This window comes from Gallinula chloropus (genome assembly GCF_964237585.1).
Source record: "Gallinula chloropus genome assembly, chromosome: 3".
Lineage (NCBI taxonomy): Eukaryota > Metazoa > Chordata > Aves > Gruiformes > Rallidae > Gallinula > Gallinula chloropus.
The window spans coordinates 15416544-15441364 of record NC_140087.1 but is presented as its reverse complement, the minus strand read 5'-3'; the positions used below and the strand labels follow the sequence as shown (position 1 = coordinate 15441364).

Genomic DNA, 24821 nt, shown 5'->3' with positions numbered 1-24821 from the left:
GGTTAAGGCTGAGCTCCATGGCAGTTCTACTCCTGGCAATATTAAAATATTTTATCAACGATTATGCTACAAGTGGAGGCATGTGGCCAATCCCAATGCAAAGCCAGCAGTCTCTTTCCCAGAACAGACTGCCCTGCTGAATCTGAGACTGACGGTATTACTGCCTCAATTATCCATTTCAATTAATGCAAATATAGGCGATAGTCTTAGAACAGTGGAGTAAGAACTGATCGCTGAATACACAGTCACAGAATATAAGGCTTGACAAAAGAAGTAAAAAAGAGATTAGATTTAGTCTGTTTCACACATCCTTAAATCAGAGATAGGAAAAAAGGTGGGGTACTGTCTTTACAATAATAATTATACTCTATAAAAATATCAGGCAAATAATTTCATTAGAATTGTTATTCTTTTGATGTTCTTCTGCAAGAAGTGGAGAAGTGTTTGATTTTGAGCCGCTACTGGAGCGCTCAGCACCATCTTACTGACACCTCTACCCTTTCCCAGTAAAACAACGCAGAGTGAGAGCCTCAAAGAGAGCATACTGCCTACTGTAATTGTATTAAAGGCAACAGAAGCAAATGAAAATTAAACTTGCCTAAAATCACATAGGAAATCATGGCAGATTTTTCTGAGTCATGAAAAACTTGTGTGCTTTATCTATGAGAGCCTGTCACTGATAAGAAATTGGATTTTAGGCCCTCAGAGCAGGGCCTTTCCTTCAGTCTGGACAATGCCTTGGTGGCCGTTCCTGATGGTGGTTTGTGGGAAGAGATCGGCTTTCACCTGCCTGAAGGCTGCATTTTGCTATCACCTGTATTTCTGCAGCAGAAGGGAAAGAATTCTGTAGTTCATACTGAGTAAACAGATACTAAGTTTTACCTTGCTACAACGACCTCCATCTATATCTAACAAATGCCTACCATAGGAAAAACGTAACAGAATATATTCCTTCCATTTTCTCTGGTAACAATTACTATTCCTCTATTGGGCAAGCACCACGACTCCTCAAATTCTGTTACTGCTGTGCCAAATGTGGCAGTATGCTCTTTTAAGTGTTTAGCTGTGACATCACAGAATATGATGTACTTTCTCATCATGAGCATAGACCAACAGAATTCTAACAAAAAAAAAAAACCTGAGACATGTCAGGAAAATGAATATAAGAGTGGACTCTTATGGGAAATGCACCATTTATCTATCTGATGCTGTTAACAAGAGTCCTCTGACTGGCCTAAAGACACCGGGCAAAGAAGAAAAAGGCTCAGAAGATATTAGAGAAACGGGTTGGAGGATGTGATGGGTGGGATGCAAAAGGAACCGTGGGAGAGAAGGCTGATAAAGGTGAAAGCACAGAAGGGTGGAGAAGTTCAGTCGCCTGTGACAGAGAGGCTTGCTTAGACAAAATCTTAGGCAAGTCTGCTCTGCAGGGGACCTGGGATGGAGGCCGGCTTGTACCGAGGTACAACAACTTGGAAAAGCTCTTGGAAAGCTTTTGCTTTCTTGTAATAGAAAAGCAGCGCCAATATGGAATGTCTGTCATCCACATACCCGCCCGCAAAAATAACAGTTTACGTTCGGGTCGCAATTTGAAGGTTAGCCATACAACCTTAACAGCTAAAGTGCTCTGTAAGTAAATAAACTGAAGCTCAGCATAACTCACAAACCGACTGCTGCCTCACTGCTGAATCTTAACGTTTGGTGGTGCGCGAGCGCGTGTTCACACGCGCAGAGAACATCGCCCACCGAATACGTCTATCAGCGGATCCTTCTGTGGTTCAGTTCCTTTTCTCACAACTAACATCTTTTTCTCCACCTCTGTTGACCCAGAGTTCATCAGCAGGTCAGTGCTAAGGAAAAGAGGTAACAACCAGTACTGAAAGTGTAACCCTGTCTATTGCTTAGATTCTGGGAACTTTAACCTCCGTTTGGAGAGCGTGACTAATAAGATAGAACAAATATTCTCCCAAGAGATGTAAACCATGCGACAACTTCAAAATACAAAAATGCTTGCATGCTTTTTTCTTTTCTTTATTTTTCTTTAAAGAGGAACTTAAAAAAAAAGCTTTTTAAGATGACTGTATCTGTAACATTATGTGGTCGTCAACCGACGGCTGGAGTGCGAAGGCACAGTATGGCTATATGGAATGGTATTCCTCTGAACTCCAGTTTAAAGGAACTGCTGAACATTTTAGGGTCCTTTCTTCTGAGTAATTATTGTTTCTGAAATGCCTATTATCCAGTAGCAGGATTAAAAATACATTTTAGCATACCAGGGTAAATATTGAGCAAATTAATTACTGGAAAGAATCTTTAATTTACATTTTTTCCTAAATATGTAGTTAATCCCCCAAATGTGATTCCACAAATGTCTAAATGAATTTTAAGTGCATGATTTCTCTGAAACTAAGGTGAATTTCCTCACCTGAGTGACCGATGTTGTTCTCTGTTAATAACTATGATGAATAATAACTGTCCATACACTGAAGCTTTAAGCACTATGATTGTATCGATTCGAAATACTTGGAACGGACTTGCATCCAAGCACTGCTGGTTTAAGGCTATGTAGCAATAACATCTGAGGTATCATTTCTTTCTTACTTCCCTTCTCATTTTAGTTTTGCTCCACTCAATATTAGCATTAGATGCTGGCAGATTTTGCGAGTTGAGACCCACCCAAACCACTAGACACTGAACTGCCCACCATCTTTCATCTGCCTACAGCACTGATTACTAATTTCTCATACAGAGTTTTTACAAACTGGTAAGCTTGACAGAATGGTGCCTGCAGTTGCCATATGGCCAACAAGCTTCAAACAAGATCAAAGCCTCACTCTGATTGTTGACGTGGAGATGTCTGGGGGTACTAAAATCTCAGCAAATGGAAACTAGGAAGAAAGAATTACTGTCCCTGTTTTATAGGTGTGGAACCAAGAAAGATAAAATGAATAGGTTGTTGAAGGCTACCTGATCTTCAAGAACCTGTGAACAAGTCCTCCTTCTTCTAAAGAGAATATTACTGGTTTCTGGCAGAATCAGAAGGGAGGCTGTTCTTTGTGTCAACTAGAGTTCACCCTTCCTGCTGTAACTGTAACTGTGCTTTGCAGATATGGCAGCACTCTGTTCCAAACTCAACTTGTGGCTTTCAAATTCTTTGGAGACATACAGCAGTGCATGTGATCGCTTGTTACCAGCACTCTCCATGGTCAAGTTTAGTTTCTGTGGACTGTGACTGCAGTACAACTGTAAAAGTCACAGGCCTCCAGACTGAGTTTAAAAGCATTCTCTTTGACCCTGTGACAACTGGGAAATAGAAGACGTATATTTTCACAAGCTAGAAAAAACCCTGCATCTCATCACAAATCACATTTCAAAACATGTTTTATTTATGCTTGGCAGTGACTACAGCACTTTTGGGTGCTGTAAACATAAAAGTACCCATGGGAGACAGGTTCTTTGTGGTCAGGGTATTGATCTGCAGGGAGTACACCCATGCAGGAAATTACCTCAGTACAACATTCCACCACACAGAGATAGAAAGCTGCTGCACATGAAAGAATTGGCAAATGCTTTGGCAACAGATGCCACTTACCAGAGCACCACCGTCTCCTACTGTCTACTGTAAGTTTATTTAGCTCCAGTTCTGTAAAGTGGCCATCTTGTTCCTCCCAAAACAAAGTGGTGTCATACCGTGTAACACCAGTTCTCCACAGGACTGCAAGAAGCCTTCAGATTTCTCTATACTTGAAATATTACAACAGTCCAACAATAATAAGGAAAACAAGAGTTAAATACTGAAATGCTTCACTGTACCTGACATATTCTGATTGCTTGGTCCAGCACTGTCTTCGTATCAGTTGCGTAATCTGGACAAGGCAGCATGGCATGGCTGAAGTGGGCTTGCAGTAGGAGATGTGTTTTTGTGTGTGAACTGTCAAACGAATGGGGATTGACTTCAATGGGAAGATGTTTTGCCAGTTCACTGTTCATCTGATCTTCATTGTGTCTCACAGGCAGATCTGTGTACTCATCAGCATTCTTAAAAAAAAAAACAACAACAACAAAACAATTAATCACTGTAATTAACTTCAGAATAATTGTTATACCAAGACACTAAAAGTATTTTCATTTAATTTAGTACAGTTAAATTTCATTATTAAAATAGCAATATTTTAACATTTAGAAAGCACACTTATTTACCAAAATCATGTGCATACAAAAACAATAGCTAGTAAAATATTCATGACTATTCACACAATTACAGGTTTTATTTTTTTTTCCACCTAGCTTATATAAACATTACAGAAGAAAAAAATAAAAGGCAGTGAAATAAATACATTTGTTGGATGGACCCAGTATCTGAGATGACTTTCTACAGATAATGCTATCCTGGTTGGCTCACAAAAACACTGTAAGGTTAGCTGTAAAGGAGTCAATAATTCACATTTTCAATTTTCAGGGTTTCTACTTGTCTCTTTGTATTCAAAACACAGCAGGCTTGAAACAGCTCTGTAAGGCTCTTTTAGAATATATTTTCACTATTTTGAGCAGTCAGTGTCTAAGCAACAGATGATCAGCGACGAAAGCAAAGAGCAAAGTTGTAAGTAGGTGCTGAAAACAATCCTCTGCGTTCTGGAGTGGGACTGAGATAATTCATGCCAAAATGAAAGTTAAGAACTTCACTGTTGCAAAAAGCAGCTGCACACCAACAGGGAATCTAAACGTAGCTGTGAGTAGCAACATCCTTGGGGCTGAGAGGAACTCAAGTATGACTGCGCTGGTAACCCGAGCAGAGATGTTCACTCTCCTGCTAGGGAAATCCAGTGGCTCCAAAGGAAAGAAATTTCAACAGAAGCATCCTAAGAACTATAATTTAGGCTGAAAGAGTCAGGTTGGTTAATTAATTGGTAATCTATTTTTCCCTCTACAAAATCCTGTTGTGCATACATACATACATATTCTTGTTGGGAATGGGAACGATCCTTATAAAGTATAAAACTTGCAAGAAAAGTAAGTGTTTTATAATATCTGATACCTTTTTATTTGTAAGTTAAGAGAGTGCAGTTCTTTTGCCACAAAATAAAGAGTCATTTGGGTAGCCTGATGGGCAACGTCTCCTGAACTACAGGCTTAACAGAGACCATTAAATAAAGTGTTCAGGGTTTTATATTCCTCTTACGCTACAGATTTGATATCACACATTTCAGTCTTCAATCTCCAGTCAGGCTTCCTGCAAATCCATATTAATGAAATATCCACAAGAGTAACCCATGCAGAGTGAGGTAAAGAAAAACGGCAATTTTAGAACACCTAATAGAACTACCTAATTGACTTGCAAAGTACTGTATCCACTCATTAATATCCTACCACACAGAACCTTTTTTTGACAATAACTAAAACCAGTTATATAGCTGATTTTTACCCCTCCAGAAAACTGACAGCACAAATTTCTCTATTTTCTTTAATGGCACAATGAAACTACACCTAAGCTGTGATGTAAATTCAAAAGAAAAGGTAGGTATTGGACAGTTTTTGATTTAGAAAGAAAAGCAGAATGTCACTAATTTATTTTATATCTCAACTGCAGCTTAGAAGTGAAGACTGACTAAAGACAACTGCTGCTTAATCCTGGATGTCTCTGCTAGATCTCTTGTGAAAACTGCGGTCATTTATTCTCTGAACCTAAGGTCACAATCTTTTTAAGCCCTATAGAAGGCTGCATGTTTGCTTCAGTCTTTTTATTTAACTGGCTTCTCCTTCAAAGATATTTTAAAGAATATTTACCAAGGAGATTTTTTACTTAGTTTTGCTTTGCAGTTTAAAGTAGCAGAAAGAAGGATCAGCCGAGTCACTCCAGACCAATTGGTACTCCTGGAAAATGCATTTTCCTAATTCTTCCCTGGCACATGTTTTATTTACCTCCAAAACACTCCTCTTATTTTAAACAACTTGCCTACTTAATTTCCTGTTTGTGATCATTGACTGTAAGTAAGTGAGGTTCATTTTCTTATCTGCATCATGTAGGTAATTAAAGGAAATTGAGAATGGGTAGTGAAGCTTTTATACAACTGAGAATGAAGCTGAATGGAGGCCACCGAGGTCAGCAGAGTCCATTATATTTTTATGTGAGAGGCCAGTATGTCTGCCCTGTCCTTGTTTGCTTAGTGTAGGCTGGACAGACTACTAACTGCAAATCTGTTTCTCTGATTTGCCCAGCTGTCCTTGAATAAAGACATCTTCCATTGCAAAATGTTAAATGACAGTGATTGACAACTCTGTGATGAACTCTGCTTGTAACCCCCTGCTACTGTTTTCAGGTTGCACAAAAAAAGACAGAATAAAGAAACATCCTTTGTAATCACCTCAAATGGGCCCTGCTGTTCACTCAATATTTTTTCATTTTAGTTTTCCTTTTCATTTTGAATCTCAATCTGTTCTGCAAAGGCTATAGCTTCAACTATTCCACACAGTATATAACATACATTATTTTAGTACATTGTATCTGAATACCTTTCTTACTTCCATGGGTGAGGAAGCAGATCACATTACGCATCAATCATTAATCTTCATTCTCAAGTCAAGAAACTTAATACATACTTTATAGTTAAACCACAAAGCACTGCTGTGCATTTTTACACTTTCCCTTCTTCTTCTGTTAAATCAGGACTTCAGGGCTACTGCAGTCCATGTGCAAATAATATGGCTACAAGCACCTACACAGTTGAGCATAACTTGGAGTACACCAGGAGATTAACTAGGAATTTTAGCTATGGGTTCTGCAATCGAGCATTTGGTAGTCATGTCACATCTCCCTTTTCTGTAGGTCTGTGATGGACTTTCTCAATAACGTCTTCTTTAGGGCATTAGAGACTGCTGCATCATTTTGAGGGTGTGAGAGTCCTCTCAAACCTACATTTCAGCCGGTGTGCGATGCAGGGTCATACAGGAGCCAGTAACTTGCTTTGCCAGTGACAAAGATCATGTGTAGACCGGCATAAACTTGATAGCTATGCTTTAAGAGGCCAAAGGGCTATTCTGATAACTGAACTCTATTTCCTTCAAAACAGCAGCCTCAGAATCCTCTTAGAGTCCTGTCTGCAACACCGTGTTCCAGATCTGCAGCTTATCATCAGCCTTTATTTGAACTGTTTGAATTGTCCTATAAGTAAACAACTCACCCTTCTAAAATACTACCTTTTGCAGTTTTCTGGTACTATGAGGCATTGGGAGGAATTAAGCAACTTAAATTTAAATAAAGTATCCAGCATAGCAAGTACCATACTCCATGGTGCCCACAGGGTTAAAAAAAAATCAGGTTTTCTTTCTACCCACAAAATGTGTAAGTTTAGCTGAAATTACTGATTTATAGCGAAAGCTGAACTATAAACTTATACCACATGTAAACCTTCTGAAATATTTTAAATCTCAAGTAACTACATCTGTCTGCCTGTCCACAAGAGAGAAAGATACTTGAGGAGAACAGACAGAAATGGGATCAAGGTGAGCAGCTATAGTAAACTGGAATATTTTAAGTTCAGCTCAGTCATGGGAACGGTAAAACTTATAAAGTTAATGAGTTCTAGACTTTAAAGAGCAGTTGATTAATTTGTAACAATGAGGGTCTAAACCAACCCCAAAATAGTTTCTCACATTCCAGAGTTGAAGCTGTAGTCTTTTCCTTAGCGATGCTGTTATTACAACTACCTTGTACCTGCCTGTACCTTCCCTTTCTTTTCTTTAAGTAGGTACAGAGAACCCAAACACACCATATTTTCAACTTTGATAAATCCGCCACACATTGGCTCTCAAGTTTTTGATGTGGAAAGAAACAAAGGAAAAGCATTTTTAGAAAATGTTATACCAGTGTTAACAGTTGTTGAGCTAAAGTGTTAAAAATCTTGCAGTAAACTAGTACTAAAAGTAACTACCATAATAATAAAAAAGGATCAAAGATGAGGATCATTTTAAAGCTAATTTGGTAATTGCATCTTCTTTACCTGAACGCTGGTTTAAATGACACAAATTTCTGGTAGTATTAGTACACGGTGAAGGACTGCAAAAATCATACCTTTGTGCATAGAATGGGGAAAAAAGCTGAAATAAGTAACTGTAGGGTTTTTTTTTTTACAGCTGCTCTGCAATTGTCAGTAGTAGTACAATATGAAGTAAATTTTAGTTCTCTGCTATCAGTAATTCAAAGGTATGCCAATAACCAATTTATTTTTCCAAGTGAATACATCATATTTTCTTCTTTAAGTAACTGGATAGGCAAATATAAGGTCAACAATAATGTTATTATGTAATTGGCTTTTGGTTTTAGTTCCATTGTACAAAGTGCTACAGAGAATTTTAGTGCAACATCCTGAGCTGGCATTTCCCCATAGCACTACAGTGTATAGGAAGCAGCTGGCCTCCAGTCTTTAAAGCAGTCTGTAACTCTCCTCATTAAGGTGATACCCACGTTACCCTTACTGCAGGACAGAGAAAAGGGGCATGGTCCAAATAAAGAAAGAGCAATGACTGATAGTCTGTGAGTAGCTATGTGCCTGTATAATAATGTCTTAGAATCACAAATTCTAAATTTTTCTTTGAAGATACTTGAACTTCTGCACTTAAAAAATATTGAAAATTATTTCCATTTAGTATCTATATCTAATCTGTGTATCTCTATCTCTCCATTCACATGTTGACAAGTCTAATTTGACCCTGTTAACTGTATTATAAGGGAAATAAAAAAATCATACAGCTAAAGTTCCCAAGCTAATCTTCCTTTGCCCATGCTCTTCCCAAGAGCATATTATGTGACACAGTAATGACACAAGGATATATTATGAAATTATTTAAATTAGCCAACATATTTATACTATATTTTATCATCACATTTTCGAGTGTGAGTTTGATTTATAAGGAAAGATGTACACAGATGTATCCTGGCAGGCAGCTGGAACACAATCAAGCTTAGATTTATATTCAGAAAACAAATAAAAGCGAGTAAATGTGCTTCCACAAAAAAAAAAAAAAAAAAAAAAAAAAAAGAGAGAGAAAGAAAAAGAAAAGAAGCAAAGAAGCCCAAGCTGTCTACATATTTGGAAGTTGTTTTTTTCAGCTTATACCAAAAAGTAAAGTAGATTGAAAAGCAGAATTGGAGAAGTACTTGCTAGAATTACTGCTCTGAAAATTGTATCGGTATTAGTGATTCCATTATAAACTCCTATTTTAAGGAGTTTATTGGTAGCCTATAAATGTATATGCTTTGGTCTCAGTTTTATGGGACATAATTCAAACTTCCAAAGTTTAAAATGTTTGTGTGTCTTTTTACTCTTAGATATAAAAAGCCTAGGAAAATATCCCAGTTAAAGACAGTTATAAACATATATTACTAGTTACAAGTTTTAAGAACAAACATCATGCATGTTTCCAAGATTCATATTATAGACAAAATAAAAGAAGAGTAATTTGTATCAGTTTATTGAAGCTGCTACACAAGACAGGGATGTTTAGAGTGCAAGACCGTGTTTAGACAGCGGACGCTTGCACAAAGAGCTTCCTTGCTCTGCTTTACACATCTAAAAAATTACTTTTAAGACAAACTTTGCAGAAGTGACACTGCAGATTTTTAAGGCAGCCTGGCAGACTCTGCTAAGCAACAGAACAGGCTGAAGTTTTGTAGAGGTCTTGAAGAGTGGCTAATGTGATGCAAAAGAAAAAAATAAAAGTTGTCAGGCAAGATAAGAATATAGTTGCTACAAGATACTGTAAATTCATCAGAGACCATTTCTTAATAAGCCTCCTGCCTTCATATACCGTGTAGCGTCTCTCCATGTCAACTGCATGTGTACCTGGCACTGCACTCAAACTGCATCCAGCTAATTGGAGCCAATCTTGCAGTGCAGTTCCTTTCCCATTGGGGCTTTCCCGACCTTTCCTTTCAGTGTTGATGTCTGGCCAGGGGGAAAGGCAGAAAGCAAAGCCCTGTGCCAGCCCCTGGGCGACGGGGCACAGAGGAGTCCCAGACATAGTGTCTGGGCAGCAGCTGTCCTTGGCTGCCGAAAAGGGGTTCCCTCTCTGGCACTGGTGCCACTGGGGACTCTGCCTGCCATAGCTCTCCACTCCAGCTTGGGTAATAGGAAAGTACTCTTGCTGCTTCTCTAGTACTCCATCGGAGTACTCTCCACTCTCTACTTTTGGAAAAATGTCAGGAGGAAAACAAATATGTGGAGGATAGAGAGCAACGTCCAAGGGATAAGGGCTGATCAGTATCATTTTCAAACAAATGCTAACTTTTTAATTTATTTATCTATTTAATTCTTAATGCATTTTTACATTAAGAATGTGTCAAGATATGTGACAAAAGAAAAGTAGAAAACCCTAAACAACTACATAATTCAGATTGTAAAGTTAACAAAATGAATGAGATAGGAGCAAAATAGTGAGGCTGGGCTACCTTGGGCTCTGTCTCTGGATTTAAGACAGGCATGGGAAATTTTCAACATGACAACTTGAAGAGATAAAGTTGCAAAATCGATCAACATGCAATTATCTAAAGCTTTTGTTTTTTAAAATATAATTTTATAACTGTCTTGGATCTAAACACATTTCATTAATGGGACTTACAAACATAGTTTATGAGAACATACTAAGTAAATGTTCTTACAATTCTTATAAAGTTCTCATGTTAGTGATCAGAGAAGTCATATACAGTTGTATTCTCAGGCAGCTCACTTTAAACTGGCAAGTGTTAGAATTTCGCTTTTAAATAGCTGCATATGATAGACACCACAAATTTTACAATTACAGACATCATAAAAAGTACAAGCTAGGGCAATGAAACAGTTGAGTGATCACTTAAAAACACCCTGAAGGGTTTAGATTTCACAAGTTCACCTCTTACTTAAAACATCCAAACTACAAACTACCGATGACATTCCTGATGACCAGAGGTCAGGAGTCTGAAAGACCTTTGCCACTGCGCACAGAGCAATAGGAGGTCAGCAATATTAGCTACCAGTAGCACAGAGTGACCTGGCAGATTTGGGCACTTCTAAAGTACAAAGTTAAACTACAGGCCTCTCGTTCAGCATGGAGTTGCTAAAGAAAATGCACACATGAGAGGGAGGATTATATAAAATAACAATAATTTGTCATGAAAAAAAGTTCTTAGGATTTCTCTGCTAACTTGAAAGTTGATTTCCCTTTTTTATTTTCTGAAGTTTCCTAAGCACATCAGAGAAGCTAGGTTTCAGTGTACAGGAAGATACAGGAATAGATAACAAAAATCACTGTAATTGACTTACCAAATGGAAAAAATACATGTATTGAACCATTATGTTTCAAAGTAATCTCCTTTTTAAATCGCATACTTTACTAAAACATATTAAACCAAGGAATGAATTCCTGATTTTAAGTCTTAACTCTCTCAGTCCATATTTTATAAAGCTTATGATCACAATCATAATTCAGTGCTATTTATTTGGCCAATCCTAATAAAAACCATTCTTTACAATACATTAATTTTTCCCAAAAACATGTAGGTACTTTTACAGTATTAAGCCTGTACAACCTTCATAGTGATGGCTTTAGTTCAGCCTCAGGTTTTCAAATTAAATTATTGATTATAAGGAAGCCTCTAACACTTGCACAGTTTAAGGAAAAATAAATGCAAAGAGAAGACTGAAGTAGGAAAAGAATAAAAGCAAGTGTCTGAAACTGTTGCGGCGTAGGCATTATTCACCTAGAGTAAGTTACTGTGGCCACAGCAAGTAAATATAAATGGAACAGCATAAATTCCATTTATAAAGTAAATTTCGGTAATGTGGGAGAGTTATTATATTTTTTCCTTGGAAATGGTATATTTGATATTTTTTCCTCTCTGAGATTTCTGGCTTTTCCTATTACTTTCTATAAGAATGCTTTGAATCTACATATTCTGAACGCATTATCATCACCCCATTTCCTTAAAATCTTAATACCAAGATGGAGTGGTGACCCACAAACTTTCTTCCCCTGTAATCTCAAGTCACGTTATAGGAAAGATTTAAACCCGACTGGTTTTGGCTGTATTGAATCTAACTGTATTGCATTTAATACAGAAAAGCTTCTCAGTGTATGATCTCAGTAATGTGCTGACACAAAACTAGGAAGATCTCTCTGACTATACATTCAAAAGTCTGATTGTCACGAGAAATCTAGTTCAGCTTCATTTGGACGGTTTTTGTCCACGTTTTGAAGCTGAGCTTGGCTGAATCAGCTGGTTCAACTACTGACTGAGATGATGATAAGCAATAAAAATTGTAATAGCAAATCTTGGCACACAGCATTCCCCGGGAAAGTGATCAGTCATTTTCTGTCTTTGGCTTCAATCCTCCATTGGGATCTTACAGTGCAAGAGCCCAGACCCAGGGAAGAAGTTAACCGATCTCCGCACCAAGTCAATGCTACTCTGCATGGAGACAGGAGTAAGTGCTACTAATTCTCTATGTGAAACGGGCCCCATGCATACTGTATATGTTAATGGCAAGCTGTAAGAGCTCTGTGTGTTGAAAACCGGATTTCAGATCTGCTGACCTGTGGCAGCTCCCCTAGTGGGGAGCCACAAATGCACACTGCCGCATTCTTGCACTGGATTAAATTCCGCATCTAGACTACTCTGTGACCAAGAGACAAAAGGGAATAAAAACTTTGCAGGCGTGAATACCTGTCATCATGTGGCGAAATGACTTGCAGCCTCTGTTTGAGAGTGGCTCAAGCCCAGAATAATAGAAGAACAATATGAACTGGCAGAAATATATGGGAAACTTGGAAGGTGCCTACACGCACAATGTCTTTTCAGCAAGCCAGTGCTACTGGTCTCACTCTGAGCACTTTTAAATGAAAATAGTTTACTATAATAATAAAAAAATACACAACTGTAAGAGGAAGTGACAGCTGCTGCAAGTAAATTTCAATAAGGGTAGTTCCCTGCTGATAAAAACTGGCACATCTCCACTCATTTCAGTGTAACTATGCGGATTAACATTGATTGAAAATATAACCTCGAATTTTGAAGGAGCTATGAAGTAATGTAGAGATGGAAGACACTGATAACTACAGGGTTAGGAGGAAGAGGGGTAATCACAACAAAAAAACCCCAACCCTAGTAACAGGAAAACTATTTGAAGGATATTAAACAAATGGACAACCTGTTGGTATTTTGGTGTGCGTGATCTGAGGAAGTTCTATCAACGCTTCTGCCATTATTGATCAGAGCTCTGATGCAGTAACATGGCAAAAATGACCCTAACAGAACATCCTGTTGCCTGAACGGGATGTGCCATTAATTGCTAGGGCAGTTTTAACCCTTTTCGGGTGGGGCAAGTGATAATTTTTCCTGGCGATGTTCACTGCACACAAATCTGTGAGAATACTGTAGACTTGGTATTCACACATGGACTTATACAGTGTCTTTTCTACCTGTAAATAAAGGCAGCCATCTAAAGTACACTGAAACAACTGAACTGAAACAAAAAAAAAAAAGGAGGAAAGATAAGTAGATAACTGATGATTAAGAGAGTTGCATGTATTTTGCCTCTGGTATAAAGTTTTAAGAACTTCTTTTAAAAGACAAAGAAAACAGAGATTTTCAGTACCAGATGTCTGGGAAGATCCCATTTGGTTTTGAGCTACTTAAATTTGCAATCATGTATTTATACATCTAACAGAGCTTCTGTTTCCCCTAGAATCTGAAAATTAACTAGCTTTGTAGCATCTTCCTTGATCTGCCACCCGTGCCCTGAGGATTAGAGACTCCACCTGAGCTTGTTTTACAAGCATAACAGAAAAAATTAATCTCTGCTGGCAGCGATCCCACTGGGATACTGATGAATAATGATATCCCTCTCTTGCTGCCCTCTCAGTCCACTAGAAAAGCCACTCTAACCCAGCAACGTGGAAACCGCTGAAACCATTCCAGCTGTGGATTAGCAGGCAGTCAAGCATCCATCTGTTCTGTGTGAATCAAGAGAAAGCAAACATGCATTCTTACAGCTAAAGAAGTATTCAAAATTAGCATCCTATATGACTGGATATAGTAAATATTAAGACAATCACATACAAAAGAAAAATATTTTATTATCTATACCTCATGTTGTTTACATTTGCTTGCTGCCTTAAGCAAATGATAAAACGGTTGGAATTCATCTCATTAGCCTACAGAACATCGTGCATTCAACGATTTAGTTTAAGAGAAAATTTCTTAATATTGTATGCATCAGTTGTACCTAGAAGTATTTGGTAAGTAGACATGCATAAACACACTAAAATATATGTAAATGTAGTGGCATGCCTTCACGTTGACAGAAGATTTGAGAGACCTGTTGTGAGAGGGATTTTAGCCATTTTCTCATCCTGTAAGGTAAGAGGAATAGACTTGAGATATTTTCTTTTTCTGAAAACTGGTAGTTTGAATAATCTCTGCTGCTTTGCTAGTCTTTTCCACTGGAAGACAGAAAGGAAAGGCAGGGGGCAGTTGGCATGCATGCAACCCAATCAAATGGGTGACATCTTCATGGGAAGCAGAACAATGATCTACTATAAATTAAGAAAAGCTGTATTCCAGCATCATCCCAGATTAAATTACTTAGAAAAGTGTATAATTTGACAGTTTTCACATACAACAATTTTAATATTTTCTGTGAGTTATATTCATTAATCTGCAGAGGTGAAGAAAACTGCAACTATTTGTTTCTAAAAGCAAGCCTAGAATGCTCTACTAAATTCATAAATATATATATATATATATATTCACTTTTTCAAATGCTAAGAAAAGTTTTGATCTTTTGGTAGCAAAAATCCCTCAGCAATTTTTTCTAACATGAGCTACGTAAGTAGCTGTGAAACAAAGCTCCTTGTAAATACTAGTCAAATAATATGAGAAGCCAATTTCTTAAAAGTTCATCTTTGATAATGCATAACATCAATGTTTAAAATAAAATTGAACCTTCTGAAGCTAGCTAGGTTTCACCAGGAAAAAAAAAAGAAAAGAATGAGACAAAGAAAGAATCTAAATGTAAATAGGAAAATACACGTGTCAGATACTTCATTAAAGACTGATCAGTAATCCTCTTATGTCTTCTTTTTTAAAAAAACTACTATGCTAAAGGAACAATATAGGCTGGGTACCAATCTTGTATGATATAATCGTTTCAGCCAAACCAATCGTCATCCTGAAATTTCAGTTCTAATAAAAGAACAAGATACAAAATGCCATCTTTTTTCTTAATGATTTTACACATCTGAGCACTACTTTGCTGACAGAGATAAACATTTGTATTTGTCAGTAAGGCCGAGCTGGTGTCAGTAACTGAACTGAATTATGTGAGAACAAATTCATCAGCAATATAATTGTAACTGTTATAATTTATAGCACAATGGTATAATTCTATCACAAGCAAAGGCAGTAACTAGAAAACAATAAAGACAAAAGAACTGTGGCTGCAGAAGGCCTAAATTTGCCTATCATGCTTTAATTAACAAATTAGGAAGCACAAAGTAGGTAGAACTTGAACTGATTTGCTAAAGGCACCCCAAGCTTGTAAGACTATCTTCTGGGGGTACGTGGCGCATGAGAAATCACACCCATTTATCAAAGCACCTTTGTCTATTGTAAAATGTTCAGCTTTACCATAATAAGGTGATGTCTAGATCTTTAGTTTTGTTTCAACAAATACAGACATTATTTCAACAAATATACAGTGTATTTGAGAACAGAGCCACATGATATAACTGCTGAAAAAAACCCATTTCATTTTCAGTATGAATTCCCTGCAAAGTACTGGCTGCATGTGCACAGCTATGCATAGTTTGAAATCTTGCATGATGACAATGGCTTGAATTCTAACTGCCAAGGGGTAAGAAAAATACTTTTGAAAAGAGAGAGAGAGAAAGAGGGAGAGAGGAAGAAGGAGAGAGAAAGAGAGAGAAAAAGCAGGAGAAAGAGAGCAGAAAAAAGAGTAAAGAGAAAGAAATAGTGAAAGAGTAAGAGGAGAGAGAGAGAAAGAAAGAGAGAAAGAAAGAGAAAGATAGAGAAATATAGAGAAAGAAAGAGAAAGAAAGAGGAAGAAAGAGAAAGAGAAAGAAAGAGAAAGGAAGAGAAAGAAAGAGAAAGAAAGAAAGAGAAAGAAAGAGAAAGGAAGAGAAAGGAAGAGAAAGAAAGAGAAAGAAGGAAAGAGAAAGAAAGAGAAAGGAAGAGAAAGAAAGAGAAAGAGAAAGAAAGAGAAAGAAAAAGAAAGAGAGAGAAAAAGAAAGAGAAAGGAGAGTGAGAAAGCGAGAGACAGTGCAGTCAAGTGCCTGCAGCTTTAAGCAGTCAGCTAAACTATGCTTGCTATCACTGAACTTGCCTCTAGCATATATACCAAGGACAAGCACTGATTTGCCACAGATGGCAGCCAATGTTCACCTTTCCAAGTATAAGACCAGGACGTTAGTCTGATGCATTCTAGCAGATATAAAGGTAATATCCTCCTGGCTCATCAAAATAGTTTTCACTGGTAAACAGCTGTGTTTCACTGGTATAACTGTGTCTATAGCTCCTGTTAATGGACTTTATTTCCTCACTTTTCTGACAAAAATTAGTAAAGCAGCTGTTTGAAATGGGGCTATAGCCTGAGGCTACTGGATTCCACTACCACAGCTATATACACTTTCACAAGTTTTTTCCTTGGCTGCTGCATTGCAACCAACAATTCTTGTCTTACAGCCTACCTGGTGGGAAATGTATGTCAGATACCTTTAACTTCAACTTTAAAATATGTTTTATTTTAACTTTCCTGAGTATTGATTCAGATTTCTTAAACTGGTAAGTAAAGACAGAAGTTGAGTAAGAAGGTTAAAGGGGAAAATCACATGTATTGGAGATGGGAAGCTTTTATATTTTCTGGTTTTGAATGTAATGCTTTCATAATGATGCCATAAAATTGTAAGACTAACAGTTCAGTTAGCTGCCGGTGGTGGTGATCTTACTTCAACTGATTGTGGTTTCCTAGAAAAGTGGGTAGTATATGATGTTTTCAAACTAAAAATTACTCAATCATTTGGAAAAAGAAAAATCATTTCATCATAAGCAATCATTGTGTCATGATAGTAGGAAAAAAAAAAAGACTACAACAGCAACATTCAAAACTGCTCCATCTACTGGGACTATAGAAAAATCAAGACAGATTTCATGTGTGAGTATTCATGTGTGTAAGTACTCTTTCTGTTAAGTACAAGATACTTTTAATATACTGGATATAGATGATGAAATTTGGATGCTCTTAAAATTCACTATAGCATCTTTTTTAATCTCTTGAAACCAAATACAATTTTTAATTGAAATTATTTTACTAAATTATGATACCATCTAGATGTTCCAAGTGGGAATTGAAGCACAAATGTTTTAAAATCCAGAGAATACATATCTATAAGTGCTCCTGCTGACAATGAAATTTATGCATCAAAAAGTCCTAGGTATGGATTTGTTGTGAAGAAAAGATCCAATGGTAAGAGGTAACACTTTTCTCCTATTATAATAGGGTCACTAAAAATACGCATAATGGCTGAGGTTTGTTTCTATCTGTGGAGTCGTCACAGCAGTCATGCTCGTATCATTGAGAATGCACGACAAATGTGAAATCAAATATGTTCATTCTTTAAAGGACTTAGCATGGAACATAACTGCTTTTGATATAAAGTGTATGCAATATACTATTTCTATTCTTGAAACTGAAATCTTTAAAGAGAATAGCATAATGAATAGGGTCTTGCTGTACTTTTATGCCTCAAAGAAAATCATAGCAGTATCTTTATTTCCTTCTAAATGAAATGCAAATGTAAATTTAAACTAGAAAATTATTGACTTCGAGTGATTTATTTTTTCTCTAAATGCCTCACAGAACAAAAAAACCCAAATCATATATTAAAAAAAACAAAAGCAAGGTTTGTGCTGTGGCTTGTGGAGAAAACATTACATGAAACAGTTCACATGAGTTTGTTCTTGGACAGTATTTTTGTAACATTTTCTTCTTCCCTGGCATCTAATTGGAGACCACTGGAAAACATGGTTTATCACTGAGTCAAAAGCCTTTGTGGCCTCTTCATGGGAGACTGACACAACAGCTCTAAGAGAAAATCCCGCTAAGGAAATAAAATTATTTTAGACCTATGGTATAAATGTTCACAAAGAGTCGCATATTTTCCTGGTTAGATTAGGATGTGGCAATGATGATGAACGGAAAACGAAGCTATAGGTTAACTGAATTACCTAGAATCTCATAACACAAACACCTCATGGGCAATGAAAGACAGATAAGGCATTAGTAATTTTACTCTTTTGTTATCTATGAATTTGGGATGGAGAACATCAGTTCCATGAACATCCTGCTCTACTTTCCTCATCAGGTACTCCAGAAATGCCAGATTTTCTGCTCATTTCTGAAATACTTCATCTAATACCAGCCAGTGTAACAAACCCATGCTGATTATCAGGTAGAAATATAGAGAAGAGTGGATACTACATTTTGGACTCCATGATTCTATCACAGAAAGGTGGATGCACGTTCCCAAGTATTACACAAATACCATGCTGTTCTGTCCCCGGTTAGAAAGAAACCCATCTCTTATAACCAGTTTACATGAAAGACACCAGGAGGCACAAAAACCCAACCTGTTCTCTTGTAGGTAGAATTCAAAAACCGAAAGACGGGACAACATGGAGATGAAACATGGGCTGAAAGATGGTAATGTTCTCTCTTTCACTGTCCAGAATGAAGAGATATAACAAAGTGTTTGTAAATAAGAAGATTAACCAGATCGCCAGATAAGTGTAGTAACAAATCACCAACAATCATGAGGGTAGTAGATCCAAGTGCCATATTCCTGATCAATCAAGACAGACCTTTTTCCTCAAGGTACAACAAACCTACATTTGATTAAAAAAAAAAAATAAATCATGATGACAGCTGATTTAGTACAGAAAATGGCAAAAATGACCCCAAAGTATCTCTCACTGTTGTTTTTACCCAGACCTCTGTTCTAATCCATGCACCTAACTTCCAGAATAAAAGGAAACACTCATTAGGTACCTCAGGGAAATCCAGCCTGTCAGTAATAATTCATGAACACTTTCTCATCAATAATACTTAATGCAAGAAGCACCATAACTCAACAGTGATTAAGCTCATTTGGATTACTACTGTCTGAAGCACGGTTAGGAAAGTTTTAAAGAAAGCTCTATGGAAAAGCATCAAACATTTTCTCTCAGAAAAAATTACAGGTCCACTAGTGCAAATCAGTTACGAAAGTAACTGAATCTGAACTTTGCCTGCTAGCTGCAAACCCAAGACAGATTAACACCTCGAGTACAGGTTTACTGAGAGGAGAAGGGAAAGTGTGAGGGGATCGTACCCCACCTATTTGCATCATTTATTACTGTATACTTCCAATACGACCACGGGGCTGTTTCCACGTGCCATATTCCTGTTCATGTTGTGGATTCAACCCCAAAACTGTATGGAAAAACTCTCATCTGATCTTGCAAAATGTTGGCAGATGATCAAATGAAAAGATAAAATAAAACTGGAGAAAAATAAAGATACTGTAGAAGACTGCGAAGAATGGTCTTAACTATTAAGTGGAAAGAAATCTTGCTATCAAGTGACTTTTTTGAGACACCCATCAGCACTGGAAACAGGATGACTCAAAATAACTTTTTCATGTGAGTTGCAAAGATTCACTGATAATTAATTGTTGAATGATGCTGAATTCTGAACACTCCCATCAGCATGGCAAAATACCAATCTGAAACTCAAAATCCCATAATCAAAATCAGATTTATACCCCTTACTACGATCATAAATTTCTGAATTCTTGAACACAATCTTCCTTTTTTCCTGGTTTTGTTTTAAACAAACTTCTGCTCCTTTTCAAGTTACACATCAACCATTTGCTAAAAACTTGTATATATCCCATTTCAAACCCACAACATCAGTATTTTCTTTGTTACAATTGTAGATTTGTCTTCCTTATATACATCAGACAACTTATAAATGTCTAAAGGTTTGCAGGATTCTGAACAGCACCAGCCAAAAAGAAAAAAAAAAAGAAAAGAAAAAAGACCTACATGTCACATCTACAAAATCCTGCAACTACATTGGAGAAATGTTTCAGACAATTATTCTTAAGTAACTCATTCCAAAATTCAAAACTTTAAACCCGAGTGATCAGCACAACAGTCATAATTATGTTTTGTAACGATAACAGGCCTTTTTATACTATAGCTACAGCTTTCAGTTCCAGCATCATTAAGAGATTCTTCAAATTACTTTTTAAATATCCTTTTCCCCTCAGGATTTTCACTTATACCTAATTAGACTACTTACCCCATGCCATGTAATTCCCCATTGCCAAAACTGCTAAATGCTTCAATAAGAAGGAGGAGGGCACCAGTGGAGCAAGGCAGATGTAATGTCATTGGTTAACAATAGAGGTGTGAAGCAACTGCCGTAATTATAAAACTCATTAATTCACAGTGTTTAGGGGGAAAAAAAAATCCTTGGCAATAACGCTGTTCAAGCAGCATATCTTTTCAACACTACATCAGACTGAAAAAAACCCTTTCAATTTACACCTTGGATAAGAGAGAATAGTAATTCCACTAGTAATTATGAAAATCAACATCTGTATAAAAATTAAGGAAAGACTGTCAGCCACAGCGGCATCCAGCATTCATACAGCTCTTTCATCTTTCAAATGACACGTAGCCCATTTTGACCCCTAACCAATTTTGGTTTTAGTTTCATTCCCCTTATGACTGTAAATGGGCAACTTCTAAGACTATTTTTCCAGAACCAAAGAAAAAAAAGAATTAAAGCAAAATTACTGAATTTTAAATTTTACAGTCTCTGCCCAACAGTAGGGACCCAGGTTTTGTCTGCAATGGAAATATTTGTCATTTACCTTTGGCGCTTCATGGATGCAAACTGTTTTGAAATAGATGATGAGCCCTGACATATGACAGACAGCATTAGGTTCTGCTTCCATCATTCATCTTCCATACGCTGCTCATTATCTTAGGCAGTGTCATGAAATGTTCCCCATCTCAGCTAATGCTATTCTCAAATTTCCCCTGTGCAAATTTATCTGAAAAAAAATTCTGAAGTTTCTAGGTAGAGAAAATTTACTCTACAGAGAAAGATTTTAAAGAGACAGCAGCTGAAGTAAAGGTCTTGCCTTGAATACTCAACATTATATTTTATAACTTCTTTTCACTAGTGGATATTTCTTTTTAATATTTCAGTTATTTTAAATACAGCACATACAGGAATTGTGATTGATTGCCATTTTGAATTCAGCTGAATCCAGTGAATTTAATTTCACAGAATTTGTAATGCTTTCTGACAGCAGAACAACAGATAATGCAGGAACAGTGATAGCAATTTCCCTATTTAGGATGTCTAACACTTTCCATTATAAGACATTGCTGTGGCCTTCATTTCTGAGCTGTAACACTCTGAATGTGTGCAGCAGGTGATTTAAATTTATCAGAAAGTCTCTGCAGTAGAAAAGTGGCTTTCCTAGAGTCATAAAATGCTGATCTGGTTTTGCTGAGGTACAAACTGTTGAATAGTAGTACTGATTTAATTTTTCTTCTTGTATTGCTCCTCAGAGACGTTTTGGCAGCATGTTTAAACAACACTCAGTGTAAAAGTAGCATACATAAATACTGTAAAATGGGACTACAGATTCTGATGTGAACACTTGGAAATGGGAATACTGAAGAATTTGGGCCACTTGTATAATGTATGTAATGTAACGGAGACTCTAATCCTAAGTGGGCAGAAATAAGCTTTCCCAGATAGAATTCAGGCACTTCTTGTTTTCTAATGTGTGTACAAGTGGAGTTAGACCATTCTGAAAAAAACATTTGGTGGATATAACTACTTAAGTACTTATAAAGGAAAACAGAGTAAACTCTGGTTCTCTTATGATGAGATGCTGCATTGTACACCGTGTCTCCAGATTTCTACGCTACAATTTTTCACCTCGCATTGCACTTCTCTACTAAACAGCCACTAGGTTAACTGCATGAGCTGGCTTTACTGCTTGTTATGATCTCAGGGATCATGAGGTAGCTGCGAGAAGGAAAATAAGACATTTTAGGAAACAGGTTTTCCCCATATGCCTCCCCCTCTTCTTAAGGCTGCTGTATCTTCCAGATTTTTCCCAGTGCAAAGTGGTGGCCTTGGTACAGATTTCAGACGTTGATATGCACTTGCTATTTGGGCATACCTAACTTAGAAAAAACCAAAGTATCAGATTTGTATAGATTCTGAGCATTATAATGGGGCGTAAGAAGAGAAACAGTATACAGTAATTCTGACAGACTGATTGGATGAAACACTTAAAACATGATTCCAGCATAGTACTCAAAACAACAAAAAATGAAATTACAGAAGAGGGAAGAAAGGTTTTTCTTAATTTTGGGGTGGTTTCTTCATATGCTGGCAAACGTCTTTAAGAGTCATGAGTTACACATGTTTAAGTAAAGAAAACATCAGCACTTACTGTCAGAATTAAGAGCAATTCTTCAATGTTGCTTTCAGGCTTCAACTGATCTTTGAACATCCCAATGGTTGGATGCTTCAGATAATAATAGGAAGCTATGCGGCCGTATGTCAGAGGTTCAATGCTGCGATTATCCTGTTAGAAAAGCAATAAAATATACATGGTTCCTACATGGTTCAATGTACATGGTTCCTACAAAACTTTAAAAAACTTTAAGACTGTAAGAGAGAACAGTAAAAAATGGTTTAGCATCAAAATTTAGCTGGAACCCAGTTAAGCTCAGTTTTCAACATAAGGCTTACAAAAAACTCCACAGACAAACCCTTAATATCTTAGCCCAGGAGCATATATCTTGCTGTTCCCAGCTTTTAGGAGCAAGTATCTTACTGAATCTTGTGAGGCACAGGTTAGTCTTACCTCCCCAATTTCAATACAGTAGGAACATTCCAAATCAAAGAGGGATTTCTCAACAAGGCTTGAGAGGTACTTATTCATTGTGTCATGGCTCACATCATCCAAGTTGTAGTAACTAAATAAATTGAAAACAGATGCATCACATGAATACTTTTGACACTCTGAAGATTTTTAACAATAATGTCTTATACTTACAAGGCTGCTATAATACACACACATACTTGGAATGGCAATATCCACATTAAACAATTAAACAGGGAACTATTCCCTTATATAGACTAACTAGAAACTCATGATTCTTAAACGGTTTGTGTGAGTAACCAACATAATACAAGCATGTACATATGGAAAGATGGTAATTTTTCTGTCTATTAATAGAAAGGTTGATACAGACAGAACTGGACTGGATATATTTTGTTAAAAGAAAAATTTTCCTGATTGCATATTTTCCTGATTACATATGTGTGAAGGTGAACAAGAAATACTAACACAAGTAGCCGTATTTTAACTCCAAGAGAAAGGAATAGAAGCCACCAAGGATAGCAACTGTTCTTACATCCTGGAACTTGGAAAATAAAACCTAGGCATATAGTGACATCTCTTGAAAAAGCAACCTTATACCAATCCAAATGTCAGTGACTGTTCTTAAATTTTTGTGTCATTTTATTTTCAAAGCTGAAATTGCTAAAAAACCCCAAAACACCCAGAATAAGGGATTTATCAATGTGATTACTTCATGTGTTCATTATTCAGGTAAAATTGTTCAGGTAAACTACACATAGTCACAATGGTTCTTAGTTATCTATATGAAAGAAAAATGTTTATAAAGTCTGCCAAAACATACTGTTATGCTGGCATATCAAAAAGACCCACTGACTGAAGTTTGAACTCCCTACCAGTAGAACTTAAGCTGTATTATTAGCTTCTTAAGCACAGAAACGAATATAATTTCAGGGAGAGGTTTTACCTGGAAAACTCCATGTAAAAATGTAATATGAGCTTTTGTGTCAGATCCAATAGAGGCACCAACCCAGAAAGTAATGAGTTCAATGAGCAGGAAAGAAAAAAATGCACGCTCAGAAAGTTAAATAATTGTAATCAAATAATGCAATTTCAAACAAACAAAAAAATTGAGCATTTACTGAAATGTTAAAAAGCACAGTAAACCAGGTTGTCCCTGCTCATTTAATTCTGAAAAATACTATTGCAGAGACTACGGAGACTGCTGCAGCGATGAAGGATGCTCCTTTGTTCGTACTAGCTGCACTTCACTAAAATTTCCTACTGCTCCTGATGTACTCAGCATCCCCACTGGAAACAATACCACATGCTGCAATGGAGATTAGGTTCTTTCAGTGTTATTTTGTGCAGGTGAACAACAGGCTGCAAAACTGTGTGCTGAGATTCATTTTAGCTGATTTTACATAGTTACAGCTACACCTGAGTTAGTCTTTTTAACTCCCTACACTGCCAGTGGAGAGAAACGTGCACTTGCAGAATGCTGTTCATCTGAAGTATTTCATATATCTGCTTTAGCATGAAGTAAAAAGCAATCCTTGACTGAAAAAAAAAAAAAGAACTTTAGACATTCAGTTCAATTGTTGATGCTATATTTGGGCTGATGAATACCATTCTCTGATTTAAGCTCTATTTTGTTTACTGTAATGCTGCTATTATTCCATCATTATTCCAAAAAGATGTAATTACTTTTTTATATACTACAAACAACCTTCCATTACTGTTTTATGAACAGAATCTGATCTGCACTACCATTTTTTAAAACACAGTTTTTAACATTTATCCTTTTGAATAGCTATATCATGATTGAAAAA

General features: G+C 36.8%; 1 protein-coding gene across 1 annotated transcript in view; it reads right to left on the bottom strand.

The window, feature by feature from the left end:
- The window catches only part of ASCC3 (activating signal cointegrator 1 complex subunit 3), a gene marked incomplete at its 5' end in the record, with an annotated part of 249988 nt that overhangs the window by 17557 nt on the left and 207610 nt on the right, over positions 1-24821 (bottom strand). The window contains 3 exons of the mRNA XM_084261793.1: positions 3814-4038; positions 22576-22710; positions 22993-23104. Of these exons, the coding sequence (XP_084117919.1) occupies positions 3814-4038; positions 22576-22710; positions 22993-23104 (472 nt within the window). The remainder of the gene's footprint in view (positions 1-3813; positions 4039-22575; positions 22711-22992; positions 23105-24821) is intronic.